At 41.0% G+C, this 19303-nt stretch overlaps 1 protein-coding gene across 1 annotated transcript in view; it reads left to right on the forward strand.

Moving 5' to 3' along the window:
• LOC134348080 (SR-related and CTD-associated factor 4-like) overlaps positions 1-3671 on the forward strand; it is an 80888-nt gene extending 77217 nt beyond the window's left edge. Inside the window, exon 19 of the mRNA XM_063050921.1 lies at positions 736-3671. Within this exon, the coding sequence (XP_062906991.1) occupies positions 736-1592 (857 nt within the window). The 3' untranslated portion in view covers positions 1593-3671. The remainder of the gene's footprint in view (positions 1-735) is intronic.
• The last annotated feature ends 15632 nt before the right edge of the window (positions 3672-19303 follow it).

Raw genomic sequence — 19303 nt, forward strand, 5'->3', positions numbered from 1 at the left:
ATTTCGGGCTGAAACCCTTGGGTAGAACTGAGTTCCTCCAGCATTTTGTGTGTAGTGCAAACTGGAGCTTTTTGCAAGAAAGTGGTTATTTGCGAGGTATATTGAATAGTGTTGTGATGGAATTGCACTCAGAGAACAAAGGAATATTTGGAAGTATTTATTAATGCAAATATTCCTGTTTAATGCAACTATATGTAAGCATACTTAATGTTTATGTTAATTCAGTGTCCAACACTAAAATCATTACTCACTGTATCATTGGAGCAGGGAAACAAGTTTAAATTTGTATCTTGCACAAGGGAAATTAGTGGCAGACTAATCGTTGAATGGTCATTTTTAAATATGTAGAATATGGTAATCTTTATAAGGTAAATGTCTCCTGAAATACTAAAGAGAATAATTTTAGATTAACTTTGAAAGTAGGTACATTACTATACCATAAGTTAATTTGAGAGCAACACACACAAAGTGCTGGAGGAACTCGGCAGGCCAGGCAGTATCTATGGAAAAAAGTACAGTTGACATTTTGGGCTGAAACATCAACTGTACTTTTTTCCATAGATGCTGCCTGGTCTGCTGAAGTGCTCCAGTGCTTTGTGTTGCTCAGGTTTCCAGCATCTGCAGACTTTCTCTTGGTAGTTAATTTGAGAGTTTTGATTTCTATTACAAATTCCATGACGATAAGGAGTCTGTGAATGATTTTACCTAATGTACTTTAATGTATTTGTGTTTCAGGAAATCAGAGTGGAACAACTCACGCTCCCATGATGAATGTGCAGCCGCCAAGTCCTGGTCTTTTGGGTGCACGGCCTGGTTTAATACCCTTACAAAGACCACCTGGAGTTCCCCCTCCTCATTTACAGAGGTTTCCTGTTGCTCCACCACGTCCCCTGCTGCCACACTTACTACACAGAGGTCCACCACCTCCAGGACCAGGAGGATTTGGAGTACCTCCACCTCATGCCATGCGGGGACCCTTTCCACCCCAGAATGTTTTTCCTCGTCCTGGAGTGTCCGAAGATAGAGATGGGCGACAGTTTAGGAATGACAGACATGGATTTCCTCCAGGAAGGGATCGAGAGCAAGAACAACGCTTTGGCAGATCTGAGTTTAGAAATCGTCCTTTTGGTGGAAATCGAAATGAAAATGAGAACCGTGATCGCTATGGAAATCGACATGAGGAAAGAGATGATCGGCATTGTGGTGCACGCGAGAGAAGGGAGTGGGGGCGAAGAAGCGCTGAACGAGAAAGATATAGAGACTCAGAGGAAAGAAATAGACGGTCAAGTGGACATAGGGATCGTGACTCACGAGACAGGGAATCACGCAGGGAAAGAGATGTGGATCAACGTGGAAAGGAAAAACCTGAAGAAATGGATGAGGGCAGTGAAAAGCATCACAATTCTAATGGAGACACACAAGGAGAAATAATGAAACAATTGGATGTGATCCCAGTTCCTAATTCTGCTCAAGGAGAATGTAATTCATCAAATGTGGAATTGAAAGCTTCAGGGATGGTGGAATTAGCGCCTACCTCATCTACTGATCAACCTGATATGAAAGATTCAGGTGCAATAGCTGAGGCCCAGTGATAGAGAAACTTATTGTAATAAAGCACATGATGTGGTGATGATTGATGTATTCACTGCAGGATTGTGCCATGAAGCTTTAGAGTTGTATAAAGAATGATGTATAAATATTTGCTTCTGCTGTCCCACAGTCCTGTCTAGTTTTAAGGTTTCAAGCAAATTATTTGCTTTCCCCAGTATTCAGAATGACCACACAATTTACTCTGCAGTCTGAACACCTGATGACCAGAAAACAGATCAAATTTTTGCTATGTTTTTAAAATTTTGACGTAAGGTAGAAGTGCTTTCTATTCTTTTTAATTTAAAACAAATAACAGTGAAACCTCCTCCAAAAATTGAGCTTAGGATTTGTTTTTAATAAACTCTATTTTCTTAACAAACTTTAGAGCGTGTGATATTCTTCCTCAGATTTGTGAAGAAAAGAATGTCATGGGATGGAAGAATAAGATTGTGAAACACCCTAAAGTTTGATGTTTTCTATATTGGAAGCAAGTCTAAATTAGACTCTCATTAGTATGTGTTCTTAAAAAAAATCAGAAATTGCTTTTGAACAACCAACTGCAGCCCAAGACAGATTGCTTTGCGAAGTGTATTATAAAATATTAATGTATTTCACTGGTGATGTATAGAAAAAAAATTATAAATTTGCCCACTCAAGATAAGGAAACAAATAGCCTGAACAGTACTTTGTTTTAGAACGTTTCTTGGAGTTTATTTGTTCATTGCCCTTAAATACAGACTGTTTCTTAAAAGTAAACAGTTTTCCTGTTTTCTTCTCTTTTGAATGTTAATGTAATTGCAAAAAAAATGTTTACCATTTTGAAAATAGACATCAACATTGCAGCTAGGTTATGAATGTGTAGATTTAATATATAGCTGAGTATTGATTTAATCATAATTTAGCATAAATTATTCATTCACTTCTCATAAATATGATTTGAATCTCCAAAAAAAACATAATTGGATGGGCGGCCCCTGTATTTATGGCAGAGCACTGCATTCATAGAGAACAGTCCTTATGGCAGTTTTCCACAGTTCAAAACGGTGTCATCTGCACATATGTCAAGAAACACAACTTTGAAAGAAGAATGTTTTTATTTATTTTTTTCATGTAGATTCCATAAAAGTGAATTATTCTGCCTCGAGGTTTTGGTAGTAATTGGTGAACGGGTATGATGTGGGGGCTGTCTGTATCTGGTTCTGAGATATTTCTCAAAGTGGGGGTTTTGAATTGTTGATACTTAACTCGTATTGCAACTTGAATCTTAATTTTTCCACCAAAGAGATACTTATTTCAGATGCCTCTTATTTCAACAATTCACCTTTTAGTTGGAGGGTTTCCTTTCTACTCAAAAATAAGTCAGAATAAAATGCCTCTAGTAATGCTTCCTCTGCAAGAGTAGTTGTATTTGTTTTGGACTCTGATTAAGTTTCAGTCTCTTGTTTCTTCATTTATTAATTTTGTCATCCAGTGAAAAGTCATGTTGATTTTGGGCCTTTTATATAGAACATCTTTTCTCCCCAACTGTAGGATCGGATTGTAAAAGATCATCAAAGCTCATTTTCTCTCGTGATTGTTGGTAAGTTTCTTCACAACGTGATGTATGAGTGTTGTTAACATTAAGGACTAAACTTGGAGATTTACAGCAAGCATCAAGCAGTCCCAAATAAATTACAGCATGTATACTAAGTAAAGCTTCCTTCATTTCTCCATCATTAATGAATATTTCTGCAGATAGCAAAGGATGCATTTACAATAAATAAGTGAAAATGTTCTTTCAGCCTTACCTCCAACCTCAGAAGTACTTAATTTTTTTCATTTCACCTATTATTCAGTCACAGCATGTACTTCTGAATTGGAGTTGTGGGTCAAGCCCCACTCCAGATTTGCAGCAGAGAATCATGAATGACCTTTATGTGCCACACTATCAGCATTTCTTTCCGCTGACATTAAAATGAAGAATTTAGTCAAATATTTAGTGAGATGATGGCAATTCAAATCAAGTTGGTGTTACTATCATTTATTGTAAAACTCTTCCTATTGTCATGGGACTTGAAATAAACATTCTACTAACCCCATTTCCAGAAAAGTTGGGATATTTTCCAAAATGCAATAAAAACAAGAATCTGTGATTGGTTAATTCACGTGAACCTTTATTTAACTGACAAAAGTAAAAAGAAAAGATTTTCAATAGTTTTACTGACCAACTTAATTGTATTTTGTAAACATACACAAATTTAGAATTTGATAGCTGCAACACACTCAACGAAAGTTGGGACAGAGTTAAAATAAGTTTGAAAAGTGCACAGAAAAGTCATGCTACTGTGACAATTATAGCCACCTGGGCTCGGGAGTACTTCGGAAAACCATTGTCACTCAACATAGTCCGTCGCTGCATCCAGAAATGCAACTTAAAACTGTATTACGCAAGGAGGAAGCCATACATCAACTCTATGCAGAAACGTTGGCGAGTTCTCTGGGCCCGAGCTCATCTCAGATGGACCGAAAGGCTGTGGAACCGTGTGCTGTGGTCAGATGAGTCCACATTTCAGCTAGTTTTTGGAAAAAACGGGTGTCGAGTTCTCCGTGCCAAAGATGAAAATGACCATCCAGATTGTTAACAGCAAAAGATACAAAAGCCAGCATCTGTGATGGTATGGGGGTGCATCAGCATGGGTGAGTTGCATGTATGTGAAGGTACGATTGACTCTGAGGTGTATATTAGGATTTTAGAGAGACATATGTTGCCATCAAGGTGACATCTCTTCCTGGGATGTCCATGCTTATTTCAGCAGGACAATGCCAGACCACATTCTGCATGGGCTACAACAGCATGGCTTTGTAGACACAGAGTGTGTGTGCTTGACTGGCCTGCTGCCAGTCCAGATCTATCTCCTATTGAAAATGTATGGTGCATCATGAAGACGAGAATCAGACAACGGAGACCACGGACTGTTGAGCAGCTGAAGTCTTATATCAAGCAAGAATGGACAAAATTTCCAATTGCAAATCTACAATTAGTATCCTCAGTTCCAAAACGATTAAAAAGTGTTATTAAAAGGAAAGGTGATGTAACACAATGGTAAACATGCCTCTGTCTCAACTTCTGAGTGTGTTGCAGCCATCAAATTCTAAATTTGTGTGTGTTTACAAAATACAATTAAGTTGGTCAGTAAAACTATTGAAAGTCTTCGTACTTTTGTCAGTTAAATAAAGGTTCACGTGAATTAACATATCACAGATTTTTGTTTCTATTGCATTTTGGAAAATATCCCAACTTTTCTGGAAATGGGGTTTGTATTTTGCAATGTGGGCTTTAGGAGATTCTATTTCATGGTCTGTTTTCATGTCTAGACATCATTCCTTACACATTAAATTGGAATCTTGGGGTTATTAAAGAAAATTTTCAGGAAGAATGCATTAATTGGCCACAGCACTGCCTTTTTGGCAGTAGTTTTTTTAACTAGGAAATGTGTTGTTTGACTTTGTTTCACAGTCATGTCAAAAGGACTTTTCAGTAATGCATAACTTTTATAGGCATTATGTTTGAATTCATCGGAGACACATTAAGTACATGATTTAGTATTTTGGAGAAAGATGTGCAAGGAAATATTGTAATCTTAATTAAAAGCTCAAACTTAGTTTTAAAGGATTTAGTACACCAGTTCCTGTAATCCAATGTCTGAATAATTCTAGTGTGACCATTTGCTAAGTTAATTATTGTTTTAAGTTCCATGAACATTATGATGATTTGTATAATACTGCATAGGGCAAGTATATGACTGTTGAAAATGTAGGAAAAGTGATTTCTGAATTTAACTTTGAAAGATCAATACTATTTTCATCTTTAGTTTGTGTTTCTTTCTATAAATAGCTTGATTCACTGTTTAAAAAAGACTTGCCTTGATACTGTACTTTTAAAGTGGACCTAATCTTAAAAGCTGTGGATCTGCGCTGATTTCCATCCAGCGTTCCTATGAATCCATTTTAAACTATTATACACCAGTATAATATGGTGCTTGAAAATGCTAATAATTTGTCTTTGCAGTTTATAAAGGCTCCAAGAATAATCAAGTGATGGCAAAGTCCTGAAAATGTACCATCTAAACAAGTTGCGATTTTTTTTTAACATTTACTGGCTTTTTTCATAGACAATACACAAATGTTTGCCTTTTTCCAGGTAAGAATGGGGGTTGATGGCTTTTTAAACACCCTAATGTTAGCGCAAACTAGTCATTTACAAGGTAATTGTGTTTGCTATCCAGTTAGAGTAAAAATTATTGTATTACAAATCATTGGAAGCATAATACTATTCTCCTCTCTACAGTCACAAGCTAAATTTCTTCAGCTTCTGTGAAATAAGGTAAATGTCATGCGTGTTACATTACTAAATCATGTTTGATTTGGTATACAGGCTTCATTTCTTACTGTTCTCTTGCCATCTCAATGTATTTTTTAAAGATTCAAAGTATAAGAATCACTGCATGTTCTGTCAGGCAGTGAAAATCTTTATTAGTTACGTTGAGGGAAGTGGAACTAGAGATGTCTTCAAGGATGCTTTTTGGTCTTTGTTGAAATGGCCAAATATTAATATCTATACCTGGATCTCTGAGGATAAGGATCTGGCAGCCTCCTTGTGTCTGAATATAGAAAGACAATAAGCAAATGAGAATCAGCTTTTAAGAGATTGTGCTGCTAATTTCCCTTTAATTCTGATTCCTGCTTTGGAATTAATGTGAAAATCCCTTACTAGAAAATAAAATAAATGCATTTTTCAGGTTTGTCTCTCCCAGCACCAAATTTAATTATATGCACTCGTGCCTTTAAATGAAGCCCTGTTATCACTATATGATTGATTTTCAGCAAATCCTTGCAGTTGCAGTAACAGATGACTTGAACATTATTGAATCTCAACTTACTTTTCTTGGGAAGTGATTAAAAAATGAATGGGTCACAGCAAATGAGAATAACTTAAAACACTTACAAATTGCATATAGAGTTTGCCAAAAGATGATGACTAGATAAGAAGAAAGCAATTGGAAATTGGCAAGGCAACCTTTGTGATTGTCATTTATGGCCTGGGAATGCATATGAATTTTGGAGTAGAATTTTTAAGATCATGATGGCTCTTAATTGGAACCAGTACTGGAGAGGGTCCACTGGAGGTTCACAAAAATGATTTGAAACCTATTGAATATTGAAAGGCCTTGACAGATTGGAGATGGAGAGGATGTTTCCTATAGTGGGGGAATCTAGGACCAAAAGGCACAGATGCAGGATAGAGGGATGTCCATTTAGAACAGAGATTAGGCGGCATTTTTTAGCCAGAGGTTAGAAAGTGTGGAATTCATTGCTATAGGTGGCTGTGGAGCCCAAGTCATTGGGCATATTTAAAGCGGAGGTTGATGGGTTTCTGATTAGTCAGGGCATCAAAGGTTGTGAGGAGAATGCAGCATAATGGGAGTGAAAGGGATTATAAATCAGCCGTGATGAAATGGCAGAGCAGACTCTGAGTATACAGTGGCATGCAAAAGTTTGGGCACCCCAGTCAAAATTTCTGTTACTGTGAATAGCTAAGTGAGTAAAAGATGAACTGATTTCCAAAAGGCATAAAGTTAAAGATGACACATTTCTTTAATATTTTAAGCAAGAAAACTTATTTTTATTTCCATCTTTCACAGTTTCAAAATAAAAAAGGAAAAGGGCCCGAAGCAAAAGTTTGGGCACCCTGCATGAAATTTCTATTCAGAAGGTTCAAAGAAATATCTAAACAAGCCTGATGCATTTTGGAAACAAGTCCTGTGGACTGCTGAAGTTAAAACAGAACTTTTTGGCCACAATGAGCAAAGGTATGTATGTTTGGAGAAAAAAGGGTGCAGAATTTCATGAAAAGAATCCCTCTCCAACTGTTAAGCACGGGAGTGACTTGTGTTTGCAGCCAGTGGCACAGGGAACGTTTACTGGTAGAGGGAAGAATGAATTCAATTAAATACCAGCAAATTCTGGAAGCAAACATCACACCGTCTGTAAAAAAAGCTGAAGATGAAGAGGATGGCTTCTACAACAGGATAATGAACCTAAACACCTCAAAATTCACAATGGACTACCTGAAGAGGTGCAAGCTGAAGGTTCTGCTATGGCCCTCACAGTCCCTAACATAAACATCATTGAGAATCTGTGGATAGACCTCAAAAGAGCAGTGCATGCAAGTCGGCCCAAGAATCTCACAGAACTAGAAGCCTTTTGCAAGAAAGAATGGGGGAAAATCCCCCAAATAAGAATTGAAAGACTTAGCTGGCTACAAAAAGCGTTTGTGATGCTTGCCAAAGGGGGTGTTACTAAGTACTGACCATGCAGGGTGCCCAAACTTTTGCTTCGGGCCCTTTAACTTTTTTGTTATTTTGAAACTAAAAGATGGAAATAAAAATTTTCTTGCTTAAAATATTGAAATGTGTCATCTTTAACGTTATGCCTTTTGGAAATCAGTTCATCTTTTACTTGAAAGCTCTTCTTTCAGTCGGTTCTGACGAAGGGTCTCGGCCCGAAACGTGGACTGTACCTCTTCCTAGAGATGCCTGGCCTGCTGCGTTCACCAGCAACTTTTATGTGTGTTGCTTGAAATTCCAGCATCTGCAGATTTCCTCGTGTTTGAGTTAACAGTTTATACTTACTTTGATTCTACCAATTATCTGAGTATGAGAATGGGAGCTGTCAGCATTTTAGCGAGTCATTAAATGGTCACCCATTTGGACCCTTGTATCTGCCTGCTATATCAGCTGAAATTCAGGTTCCACAAACCTGGCCTTTTTTCATCACCTTGTATATTTTCCTTTGCCATATTTATCCAATTCCCTCTTCAAGGGCCTCCACCACATCTGCCGATTTTGCAGCTACATTTTTAACAGGATTTTCCTTGTGTTGCTTTTAACACTTTTTTTTTATCTTCAGCTCTAATCGTTGAACCTTCCATCCAGGAAACTACCTGCCACTATATCCAGTCCATCCAGACCTTTGATCATTTTAGATACCAACATCAAATCTTCCCCTCAGCCTTTCTTGTAAAGAAAAAAAATCAGCTTTTTCAACCTTATAGTTCCCACACCCCGCACTTCCCGTTTCTACCTCCTACCCAAGATCCACAAACCTGCCTGTCCTGGCCGACCTATTGTCTCAGCTTGCTGCTGCCCCACCGAACTCATTTCTGCATACCTCGACACTGTTTTATCACCCCTTGTTCAATCCCTTCCGACCTATGTTCGTGACACTTCTCACGCTCTTAAACTTTTCGATGATTTTAAGTTCCCTGGCCCCCACCGCTTTATTTTCACCATGGATGTCCAGTCCTTATATACTTCCATCCCCCATCAGGAAGGTCTCAAAGCTCTACGCTTCTTTTTGGATTCCAGACCTAATCAGTTCCCCTCTACCACCACTCTGCTCCGTCTAGCGGAATTAGTCCTTACTCTTAATTTCTCCTTTGGCTGCTCCCATTTCCTCCAAACTAAAGGTGTAGCTATGGGCACCCGTATGGGTCCTAGCTATGCCTGCCTTTTTGTTGGGTTATGTTCCGTGCCTATTCTGGTATCTGTCCCCCACTTTTCCTTCGCTACATCGACGACTGCATTGGCGCTGCTTCCTGCACGCACGCAGAACTTGTTGACTTTATTAACTTTGCCTCCAACTTTCACCCTGCCCTCAAGTTTACCTGGTCCATTTCCGACACCTCCCTCCCCTTTCTAGATCTTTCTGTCTCTGTCTCTGGAGACAGCTTATCCACTGATGTCTACTATATAAGCCTACTGACTCTCACAGCTATCTGGACTATTCCTCTTCTCACCCTGTCTCTTGCAAAAACGCCATCCCCTTCTCGCAATTCCTCCGTCTCCGCCGCATCTGCTCTCAGGATGAGGCTTTTCATTCTAGGACGAGGGAGATGTCTTTTTTTAAAGAAAGGGGCTTCCCTTCCTCCACTATCAACTCTGCTCTTAAACGTATCTCCCCCATTTCACGTACATCTGCTCTCACTCCATCCTCCCACCACCCCACTAGGAATAGGGTTCCCCTGGTCCTCACCTACCACCCCACCAGCCTCCGGGTCCAACATATTATTCTCCGTAACTTCCGCCACCTCCAACGGGATCCCACCACTAAGCACATCTTTCCCTCCCCCCCCCTCTGCATTCCGCAGGGATCGCTCCCTACACAACTCCCTTGTCCATTCGTCCCCCCCATCCCTCCCCACTGATCTCCCTCCTGGCACTTATCCGTGTAAGCGGAACAAGTGCTACACATGCCCTTACACTTCCTCCCTTACCACCATTCAGGGCCCCAAACAGTCCTTCCAGGTGAGGCATCACTTCACCTGTGAGTCGACTGGGGTGATATACTGCGTCCGGTGCTCCCTATGTGGCCTTTTATATATTGGTGAGACCCGACGCAGACTGGGAGACCGCTTTGCTGAACATCTATGCTCTGTCCGCCAGAGAAAGCAGGATCTCCCAGTGGCCACACATTTTAATTCCACATCCCATTCCCATTCTGATATGTCTATCCACGGCCTCCTCTACTGTAAAGATGAAGCCACACTCAGGTTGGAGGAACAACACCTTATATTCCGTCTGGGTAGCCTCCAACCTGATGGCATGAACATCGACTTCTCTAACTTCCGCTAAGGCCCCACCTCCCCCTCGTACCCCATCTGTTACTTATTTTTATGCACACATTCTTTCTCTCACTCTCCTTTTTCTCCCTCTGTCCCTCTGAATATACCTCTTGCCCATCCTCTGGGTCACCCCCCCCTTTTCTTTCTTCCCGGACCCTCCTGCCCCATGATCCTCTCGTATCCCCTTTTGCCTATCACCTGTCCAGCTCTCGGCTCTATCCCTCCCCCTCCTGTCTTCTCCTATCATTTTGGATCTCCCCCTCCCCCTCCAACTTTCAAATCCCTTACTCACTCTTCCTTCAGTTAGTCCTGACGAGGGGTCTCGGCCTGAAACGTCGACTGCACCTCTTCCTATAGATGCTGCCTGGCCTGCTGCGTTCACCAGCAACTTTGATGTATGTTGCTTGAATTTCCAGCATCTGCAGAATTCCTGTTAGCTTTTTCAATCCATCTTTATGGATCTCATCCCATAAACAAATGACATAAATATCTCCCCCATACCCTTGCTATAAAGGGACAATTTGGCACAATACTTAAGTTCAGGCTAACTCTGGAGGTACCGTAAATAAAAGCAGGGGATCATGCTGAACCTGTATGAAATCCTGACTTAGCCTGAGCTGGAGTATTGTGCTCAATTTCTTTGTTGATCACTTAATGCAGGTGATTTGCTTAGCGTTATAGGAGTTTTCGTTATGAACACATTGACTGCTGTTAACTTTATTACTTTCAATGCTTCAAAAACATCTTGTGCTTAATGGATTTTGGAATAATCTGAATGTTACTGTATCGGTAGAGCAGTGAAAATGGTTCTCAAGGCAGTGGTGTGCACTTGCACGATGTGGAAAGTCTGGGAGACCTTTAGTGTCCCCGGTGACCACATTTGCGAGTACATGTGGCAGCGGGCCCTTGCTGACAGCGTTAGGGAACTGGAGCCTACAGATCGTTTGGGAGAATGAGTTGACAGGAGCTACAGAGAGGCAGTCACGCACAAGTTACACGAGGCAGGGGACACGGGAGAGGGAAAAAGAATAGGCAGACAGTTCAGAGTGCTGTTATCCCCAGTAACAAGTAAACTGCTTTGGGGGAGGGGCGACGAGGGAAAATCTGCAGCGAACGTGACTTCAACACAGTCTGGCTCTACTCAGAAGGGAAGGGGGGAGAAGAGGAGAGTGGTGGTGATGATAGGTGATTCAATAGGGCAACAGACAAGAGATTCTGTGGATGTGAATGAGACTCCCGGATAGTATATTGCGCCCCTCGTGGGAAGATCAGGGATACCTCAGATTGGGTCGAAATCATTCTTAAGAGGGGTGGCGAAAAGTCCTTGTACATATTGGTACCAATGACATGGGTATGGAAAGGCATGAGGTCCTGAAGTGAGAATATGGGGAGCTGAAAGGCAAGATCTCAAGATCTGGATTACTGCTTGTCCCATGCATGAGTAAGGGTTAAGAATAGGATGATGTGGTTGAAGAATTAGTGTAGGGAGGGTTTTTTATGTGGAAAACATAGAAACATAGAAAATAGGTGCAGGAGTAGGCCATTCGGCCCTTCGAGCTGCACCGCCATTTATTATGATCATGGCTGATCATCCAACTCAGAACCCCGCCCCAGCCTTCCCTCCATACCCCCTGACCCCTGTAGCCACAAGGGCCATATCTAACTCCCTCTTAAACATAGCCAATGAACTGGCCTCAACAGTTTGCTGTGGCAGAGAATTCCACAGATTCACCACTCTCTGTGTGAAGAAGTTTTTCCTAATCTCGGTCCTAAAAGGCTTCCCCTCTCTCCTCAAACTGTGACCCCTCGTTCTGGACTTCCCCAACATCGGGAACAATCTTCCTGCATCTAGCCTGTCCAATCCCTTTAGGATCTTATACGTTTCAATCAGATCCCCCCTCAATCTCCTAAATTCCAACGAGTACAAGCCCAGTTCATCCAGTCTTTCTTCATATGAAAGTCCTGCCATCCCAGGAATCAATCTGGTGAACCTTCTTTGTACTCCCTCTATGGCAAAGATGTCTTTCCTCAGATTAGGGGACCAAAACTGCACACAATACTCCAAGTGTGGTCTCACCAAGGCCTTGTACAACTGCAGTAGTACCTCCCTGCTCCTGTACTCGAATCCTCTCACTATAAATGCCAGCATACCATTTGCCTTTATCATCGCCTGCTGTACCTGCATGCCCACTTTCAATGACTGGTGTATAATGACACCCAGGTCTCGTTGCACCTCCCCTTTTCCTAATCGGCCACCATTCAGATAATAATCTGTTTTCCTATTTTTGCCACCAAAGTGGATAACTTCACATTTATCCACATTAAATTGCATCTGCCATGAGTTTGCCCACTCACCCAACCTATCCAAGTCACCCTGCATCCTCCTCACAGCTAACACTGCCACCCAGCTTCGTGTCATCCGCAAACTTGGAGATGCTGCATTTAATTCCCTCATCCAAGTCATTAATATATATTGTAAACAACTGGGGTCCCAGCACTGAGCCTTGCGGTACCCCACTAGTCACCGCCTGCCATTCTGAAAAGGTCCCGTTTATTCCCACTCTTTGCTTCCTGTCTGCTAACCAATTCTCCACCCACACCAATACCTTACCCCCAATACCGTGTGCTTTAAGTTTGCACACTAATCTCCTGTGTGGGACCTTGTCAAAAGCCTTTTGAAAATCCAAATATACCACATCCACTGGTTCTCCCCTATCCACTCTACTAGTTACATCCTCAAAAAATTCTATGAGATTCGTCAGACAGGATTTTCCTTTCACAAATCCATGCTGACTTTGTCCGATCATTTCTCTGCTTTCCAAATGTGCTGTTATCACATCCTTGATAACTGACTCCAGCAGTTTCCCCACCACCGACGTTAGGCTAACCGGTCTATAATTCCCCGGTTTCTCTCTCCCTCCTTTTTTAAAAATTGGCCACCCTCCAATCCAATTTCTGGCTAATTTGTATGCTTCTTCTTTGGAATTGATACTATCCCTAATTTCTCTTGTCAGCCACGGGTGCACTACCTTCCTTGATTTATTCTTTTGCCAAACTGGTTGTAGTTCATCCATGCAACCTTTAAATGCTTGCCATTGCATATCCACCGTCAATCCTTTAAGTGTCATTTGCCAGTCTATCTTAGCTAATTCACGTCTCATACCTTCAAAGTTACCCCTCTTTAAGTTCAGAACCTTTGTTTCTGAAGGTATGAGCTATTTTTTTTAAGGGTCTGGTTACACCTGAACTTGAGGGTGAGGGGCAATATCCTTATGGGCAGGGTTGCTAGAACTTTGATTCCCACCCCCTACCAACTTAATTTAAACCCTCAGAATGATAGGTCAGAGGACGGAGCAGTTGGTGTAAAGGTAGATGCAACCTACAGAGACTGCAAGGAAAAATGCGCTGTGGATAGGGCATGAACGCAGTCAACAGGATGGGTTGAAATACGTCTAATGCGAGAGGGATCATGAACAAGGGTGATGAGTTCAGAGCATGGATTAAATCATCAAATTACAGTGTAGTTGTTACTGAGACGTCTGTCACAAGAGTGTGAATGGCATTCCAGGGCTCACATCTTTCAAAAGAGACAGAAATGGAGGTAAAAGAGGTGGCATTGCTAATCAGGGATAGTGTCAGAGCTGCAGAGGGGGTGGATGTCATGTAGGGATTGTAGTGTTCTCTTACCCACTATAGGAACAGAGACACCAAGCAGAAGGCTGGTAGATAATTTTGGAAAGGTGCAAAAGTAATGATTGTCATGAATGAGTGGTTGGCTTTAACTTGGGTAATAGTGATTGACACCCCCTTATTTCAAACGGTTTAGATAGGGCAGAAATTGTTAGGTGTATCCAAGAAGTATTCCTGACAATATGTAGACAGGCAGACTAGAAGAGATGCCATATTGGATTGAGTACTCGGCAATGAACCTGGTCAGGTGACACATCTCTTGGAGAGAGAGCATTTTAGAGGCAGTGACCACAACTGACCTTTACCATAGCCTTGGACAGGAAAAGCAGCAGATGGTATGGTAAAGTATAACAGGGGAAGCTGATTTATAAGGCAGGAACTTGGGGCATAAATTGGGTGCAGATGTTCTCAGGGAAATGTGGAGATTGTTTAGGAAGCACTTGCCAGGGGTTCTGGATAAGTTTGTCCCATTCGGGTAGAGTGAGGGAACCATAGCTGACAAGAGAAATGTACCTTGAGTTGAAAGATAAGGGAGGTCCTTAATGAATCGTTTGTTTCAGTATTTCTCAGTAAGAGGCACATTGACAAATGTGAGGTCACTGTAAAACAGGTGAATATGCTGGAAAATGTCAATACTAATTTTATTTTTATACAGCATGGAATAGGCCCTTCCAGTCCTGGGAGCCACACCACAGAGCAACTCCTGACAACCCCGATTTAACCCTAACCTAATCACGGGACATATTACAATGACTTGTTAACCTGTCAGATATGTCTTTGGACTATAGGAGGAAACCATAGGATCTGTAGAAAACCTATCTGTAGAGATGACATACAGAGACTCCTTACAAAGAATGTCCAGATTGAACTCTGAACTCTGACACCCCAAGCTGTAATAGCATTGCCCCAATTATTAAGCTACCATTATGTCAAAGAGTACCTGCTGAAATTAGGATAGAAATCCTAATTAGGATAGGCAGAAGTTGCCACATCTGTTGGTCCTTCCATCCTTAATGGCCACAGGAGTAGCAACTGAAGATTGAAGAGTGGCAAATGCTATTCCTTTGTTCGAGAAAGGTTAATAGAAGTAAATCTGGGAATGATAGACCAGTGAGTCTTGCATTAATACTGAGCAAACTATTGGAGATGGTACTTAAAAGCATTTGAAGGAGCTGAGTCTGAGTTAGGGACAGTCAGCATAGCTTTTCAAGAGGCAGGTTGTGGCTCACCGGCCTGATTGAATTCTTTGAAGAAGTGACAAAACAAATAGATGGAGGTGTGTGTCTGAAGGCAGAAGGTGATAGTTTATGGTGTATATTCTGTCTGGAGGTTGGTGAGTGTGGTGTTTCTGCAGGATCTGTTCTTTGACATCTACTGAGATTTTTATAATTGACTTGGATGAGAAGTGGAAGGGTGGGTTGGTAAGTTTGCAGGTGACTCTAAGGTTGTGTTCTGGATAGCGTAGAAAGATGTACGTTACAAGAAAACGAATTGTGTAGAGCTGGGCTGAGAAGTAGCAGATGGAGTTCACTGCAGAGAAGTTTAAAGTAATACACTTTGGAAGGACAAATTTGAAGGCAGAGTATAGGATTGTTAGCAGGGTAGAGGAACAGAGAGATCTTGGGGTCCACATCCATAAATCCGTCAGTTTCTGCACATCTAATAGGGAGATTAAGAAGGCGTATAGTTTTTACTTTTAAAGATATAGCGCGGAGTAGGCTGTTCGAGCCATGTTGCCCTAGCAACCCTAACAAACCCTAACCTAATCATGGGACAATTTACAATGACAAGTTAACCAACGCGATACATCTTTGGGCAGTGGAAGTAAACAGGAGGACCCAGAGAAAACCCATGCATTCCACAGGTAGGATATGCAGGGACACCTTACAGAACGGCACTGGAATTGAACTCTGAATTTTGTAACACTCCAAGCTGTAGTAGTGCTGTCCCACCACGGTACCTTTTATTGGGTGTTTTGGCAACGTGTTGACCTTCAGTAGTTGGGGAGGTTGAGTTCAAGACCCGCAAGGAAACTTTGCAGCTTTATTAAACTCTGGTTTGACCACACTTAGAATAGTATTCAGTTCTGATCACCTCATTACAGGAGGTATGTGGAAACTTTAGAGAAAGTGCAGCAGAGATTTACCAGGAATCCTCGATTGGAGAGCATGTATTATGAGGAAAGCTTGAGTGAGCTAGGGCTTTTCTCTTTGGAGCAAAGGAGAATGAGAGGAGACAAGGTCTGTTACAACTGTATATACTTTAAAGGTGAATGGAGGAAAATGCAGGGGGGTTGTCAGAGAGGGTTTTTACAGCGTTAAATGCATGGAACATTGTTAAGGATGATGGTAGAGGCAGCTACATGAGGGACAGTTAAGAGTCTCTTACATAGGCACATGTATGAAAGCAAAATGGAGGTCTATGTGAGAGGGAAGGGTTAGATTGATCTTGGAATAGGTTAAAAGGTCTGCACATCTTGGGGCATGTACTGTTCTACGTGAGTGGCCTTTGCTACATTGGAAGTGACTGAATAGCTTTATTGGTTGTCTTGTGTAAGGTGGTAGGTGGACTATACACTGCTCACATAGCTTTCAGATAAATTATTCCACACTGCTTTTTCTGCTCTATCTTCCCCCACCCCTTTCACATTCCTATCAGTTTCAGCTGAAGGCTGACTTGAGAGCATTCTTCGGAAGGAAAACTTCCGGCCCAGATGGTATATCTGGTCAAATACTAAAGAACTAGCTGGAATGTTCACTGAGGTCTTTAACCTCTTGCTTCAACAGTCTTGAGGTACCCACCTGTTTCAATTATTCCAGTGCCTAAGAAGAACGTGGTAACCTGTCTCAATGACTATTTTTCAGTAGCACTTACATCCACAGTGGTGAAGTGTTTTGAGCGGAGGTGATGAAACATATCAATTCCTGCCTGAGAATCGTCTTGGGTCCGCTCCAATTTGCCTACTGGCACAACAGGTGCCATTTCATTGCCTCTTCACTCAACCCTAGAACATCTAGACAGCAAAGATGAATACATCAGGATGCTCCTTATCACCTATAGCTTGGCATTCAATATTATCACACTCTCAAAACTAATCAATAAGCTTCAAGACCTTGGCTCAATACCTCCATGTGCAATTGGATCCTCAATTTCCTAACTTGCAGACCCCAGTCAGTTTGGATTGGCAACAACATCTCCACAATCTCCAGCAGCACAGGTACACCACAAGGCTGCGTACTTAGGCAACCCCCCCCCGCCCATCTACTTGCTCTACACTTATGACTGTGGCTAAGCAAATCTCAGATTTAAGTTTGCTGATGACACCACTGTTATTGGCTAAATCAAATTTGACGAATCAGCATAAAGGAAGGAGATCAAAAATCTGGCTGAGTAAATCCAACAACAACATTTACTCAATGTCAGCAAAACCAAGGAGCTGATTGACTTGAGGGTCAGCAACTTTAAATTCCTCAGTGTTATCTTTTCAGAGGATCTGTCCTGGGCCTGGCATGTAAGTGCAATTATGAAGAAAGCATAGCAGCGTCTCTACTTCCTGAGGAGTTTGCGAAGATTCAGCATGTCATCTGAAACTCTGACAAAATTCTATAGATGTGTCGTGGAGAGTATATTGATTAGCAGCATCACAGCCTGGAATGGAAACAACAATGCCTTTGAACAGAAAACCCTACAAAAGGTAATGGATACAGCCCAGTCTATCATGGGCAAAACCCTCCCACTATTGAGCACATCTACACAAAGCATCCCAGGAAGGCAGCATCCATCATTAGGGGCCCCACCACCAAGGTCATGCTCTCTTCTCGCTGCTGCCATCAGGAGCAAGATACAGGAGCACCAGAACTCACCGCCATCAGGTTCAAGAATGGTTATTACCATTCAACCATCAGGCTCTTGAACCAGAGGCAATAACTTAACTTGACCCAACACTGAACCATTTCCACAACCTATGGACTCACTTTCAAAAACTCTTTTGCTATTTATTACTTTTTTTATATTTTGTATTTGCAGTTTTTTTGCACACTGTTTGACCACCCTGTTGGGTATGGTCTTTCATTGATTCTATTACAGTTATTGGATTTATTGAGTATGCATGCAAGAAAACATCTCGGGGTTGTATATGGTCTCTCTCTCTCTCTCTCTCTCACACACACACACACACACATACACACACACTTTAAACTTTAACATTCTGCAATCTGTTGACTCATTTGTGCTTATTTTACATGTGTGATCTGGTGATTTAAATTTGCTCACAAGTGGTAATATCCTGTCAACACCATGCTTTTTTGCAGTACCTTGATATGGTTACTCTGTTAGTACTGACAAAGTACATGCTATCTTCTGATATCAGCTTTGGTACTTCATGTATTAAGATTAAAATTCTCATTACTTCCAAAAGCTTTCTTGAAATCTGTAAGCCAGAACTGTGTAAAGAGTTCAAACTGTGACCATTCTGCTTTAAGTATCTATTACTCAACGTGAACTTACAGCTTGGCTAGCTTTTTTTTACATAATCTTCTTCCTATGCTGCTGTTAGTGACTTGAGTACATCTAATTTCCTTGCCAAAACTTGTATGCTTCATAATATTGAAACATTGTGGTATTTTTCCAACTAAACATCATTTTACATTTATTTAATAGGAAATCCATTTGCTCAGTAGACCTCTATTCTGAAATTACGAGTTTCCAAAATCTAAACCGTGAATATTCATCTCAATTTTCTATTGGGATCATCAGTATTCAAATCTACACCATTGAGTATGTATCACATAACATTTGTGTCTTGTAATGAACTGGCTTTTGATTTAAAGTGCAAGAGAAGGGAAAATGTCAGAGGGATAAGGCATAATAAGCAGCATTTCTGTTGCACAACTACTAATTAAAACCTCCAGCAAGCAGCAATAATAACCAATTAAAAAACCAGCATGGATTTTGGGAGCTGATACTATTTCTCCAGTCCTTCATTACTGACAGAAGTTTGCCATCTTGAAGTTTTAAAACTAAACAAAACCGCAGCATTTCTAAAGCATAGAAAATTAAACTGTACTTTTATCATAGTCTTGGTATGATGATCCGGAACTCATTGAAACGTGGGTCAATTATTCTTCTGACTTCGCCCCAAATTTTTTTGGTGAATGTTACTGGACAAAGTTGCAACCATACAGGTGAATGCAGTGAAGACCTTTATTCTGGCCACTTTAGAGAAATGACAGACTTGCAAATAGAATCAGATGCATAAAAAAGTTTGACAATTTCAAAAACTGTTAAATGCTAGGTATATATTTTAGTTTAAGAAATTAAAATTAACTATTTTATCTTCCTAAATAGAATATGGAGTATCCC

Source organism: Mobula hypostoma, chromosome 6, assembly GCF_963921235.1.
Source record: "Mobula hypostoma chromosome 6, sMobHyp1.1, whole genome shotgun sequence".
Classification (NCBI taxonomy): Eukaryota; Metazoa; Chordata; class Chondrichthyes; order Myliobatiformes; family Myliobatidae; genus Mobula; species Mobula hypostoma.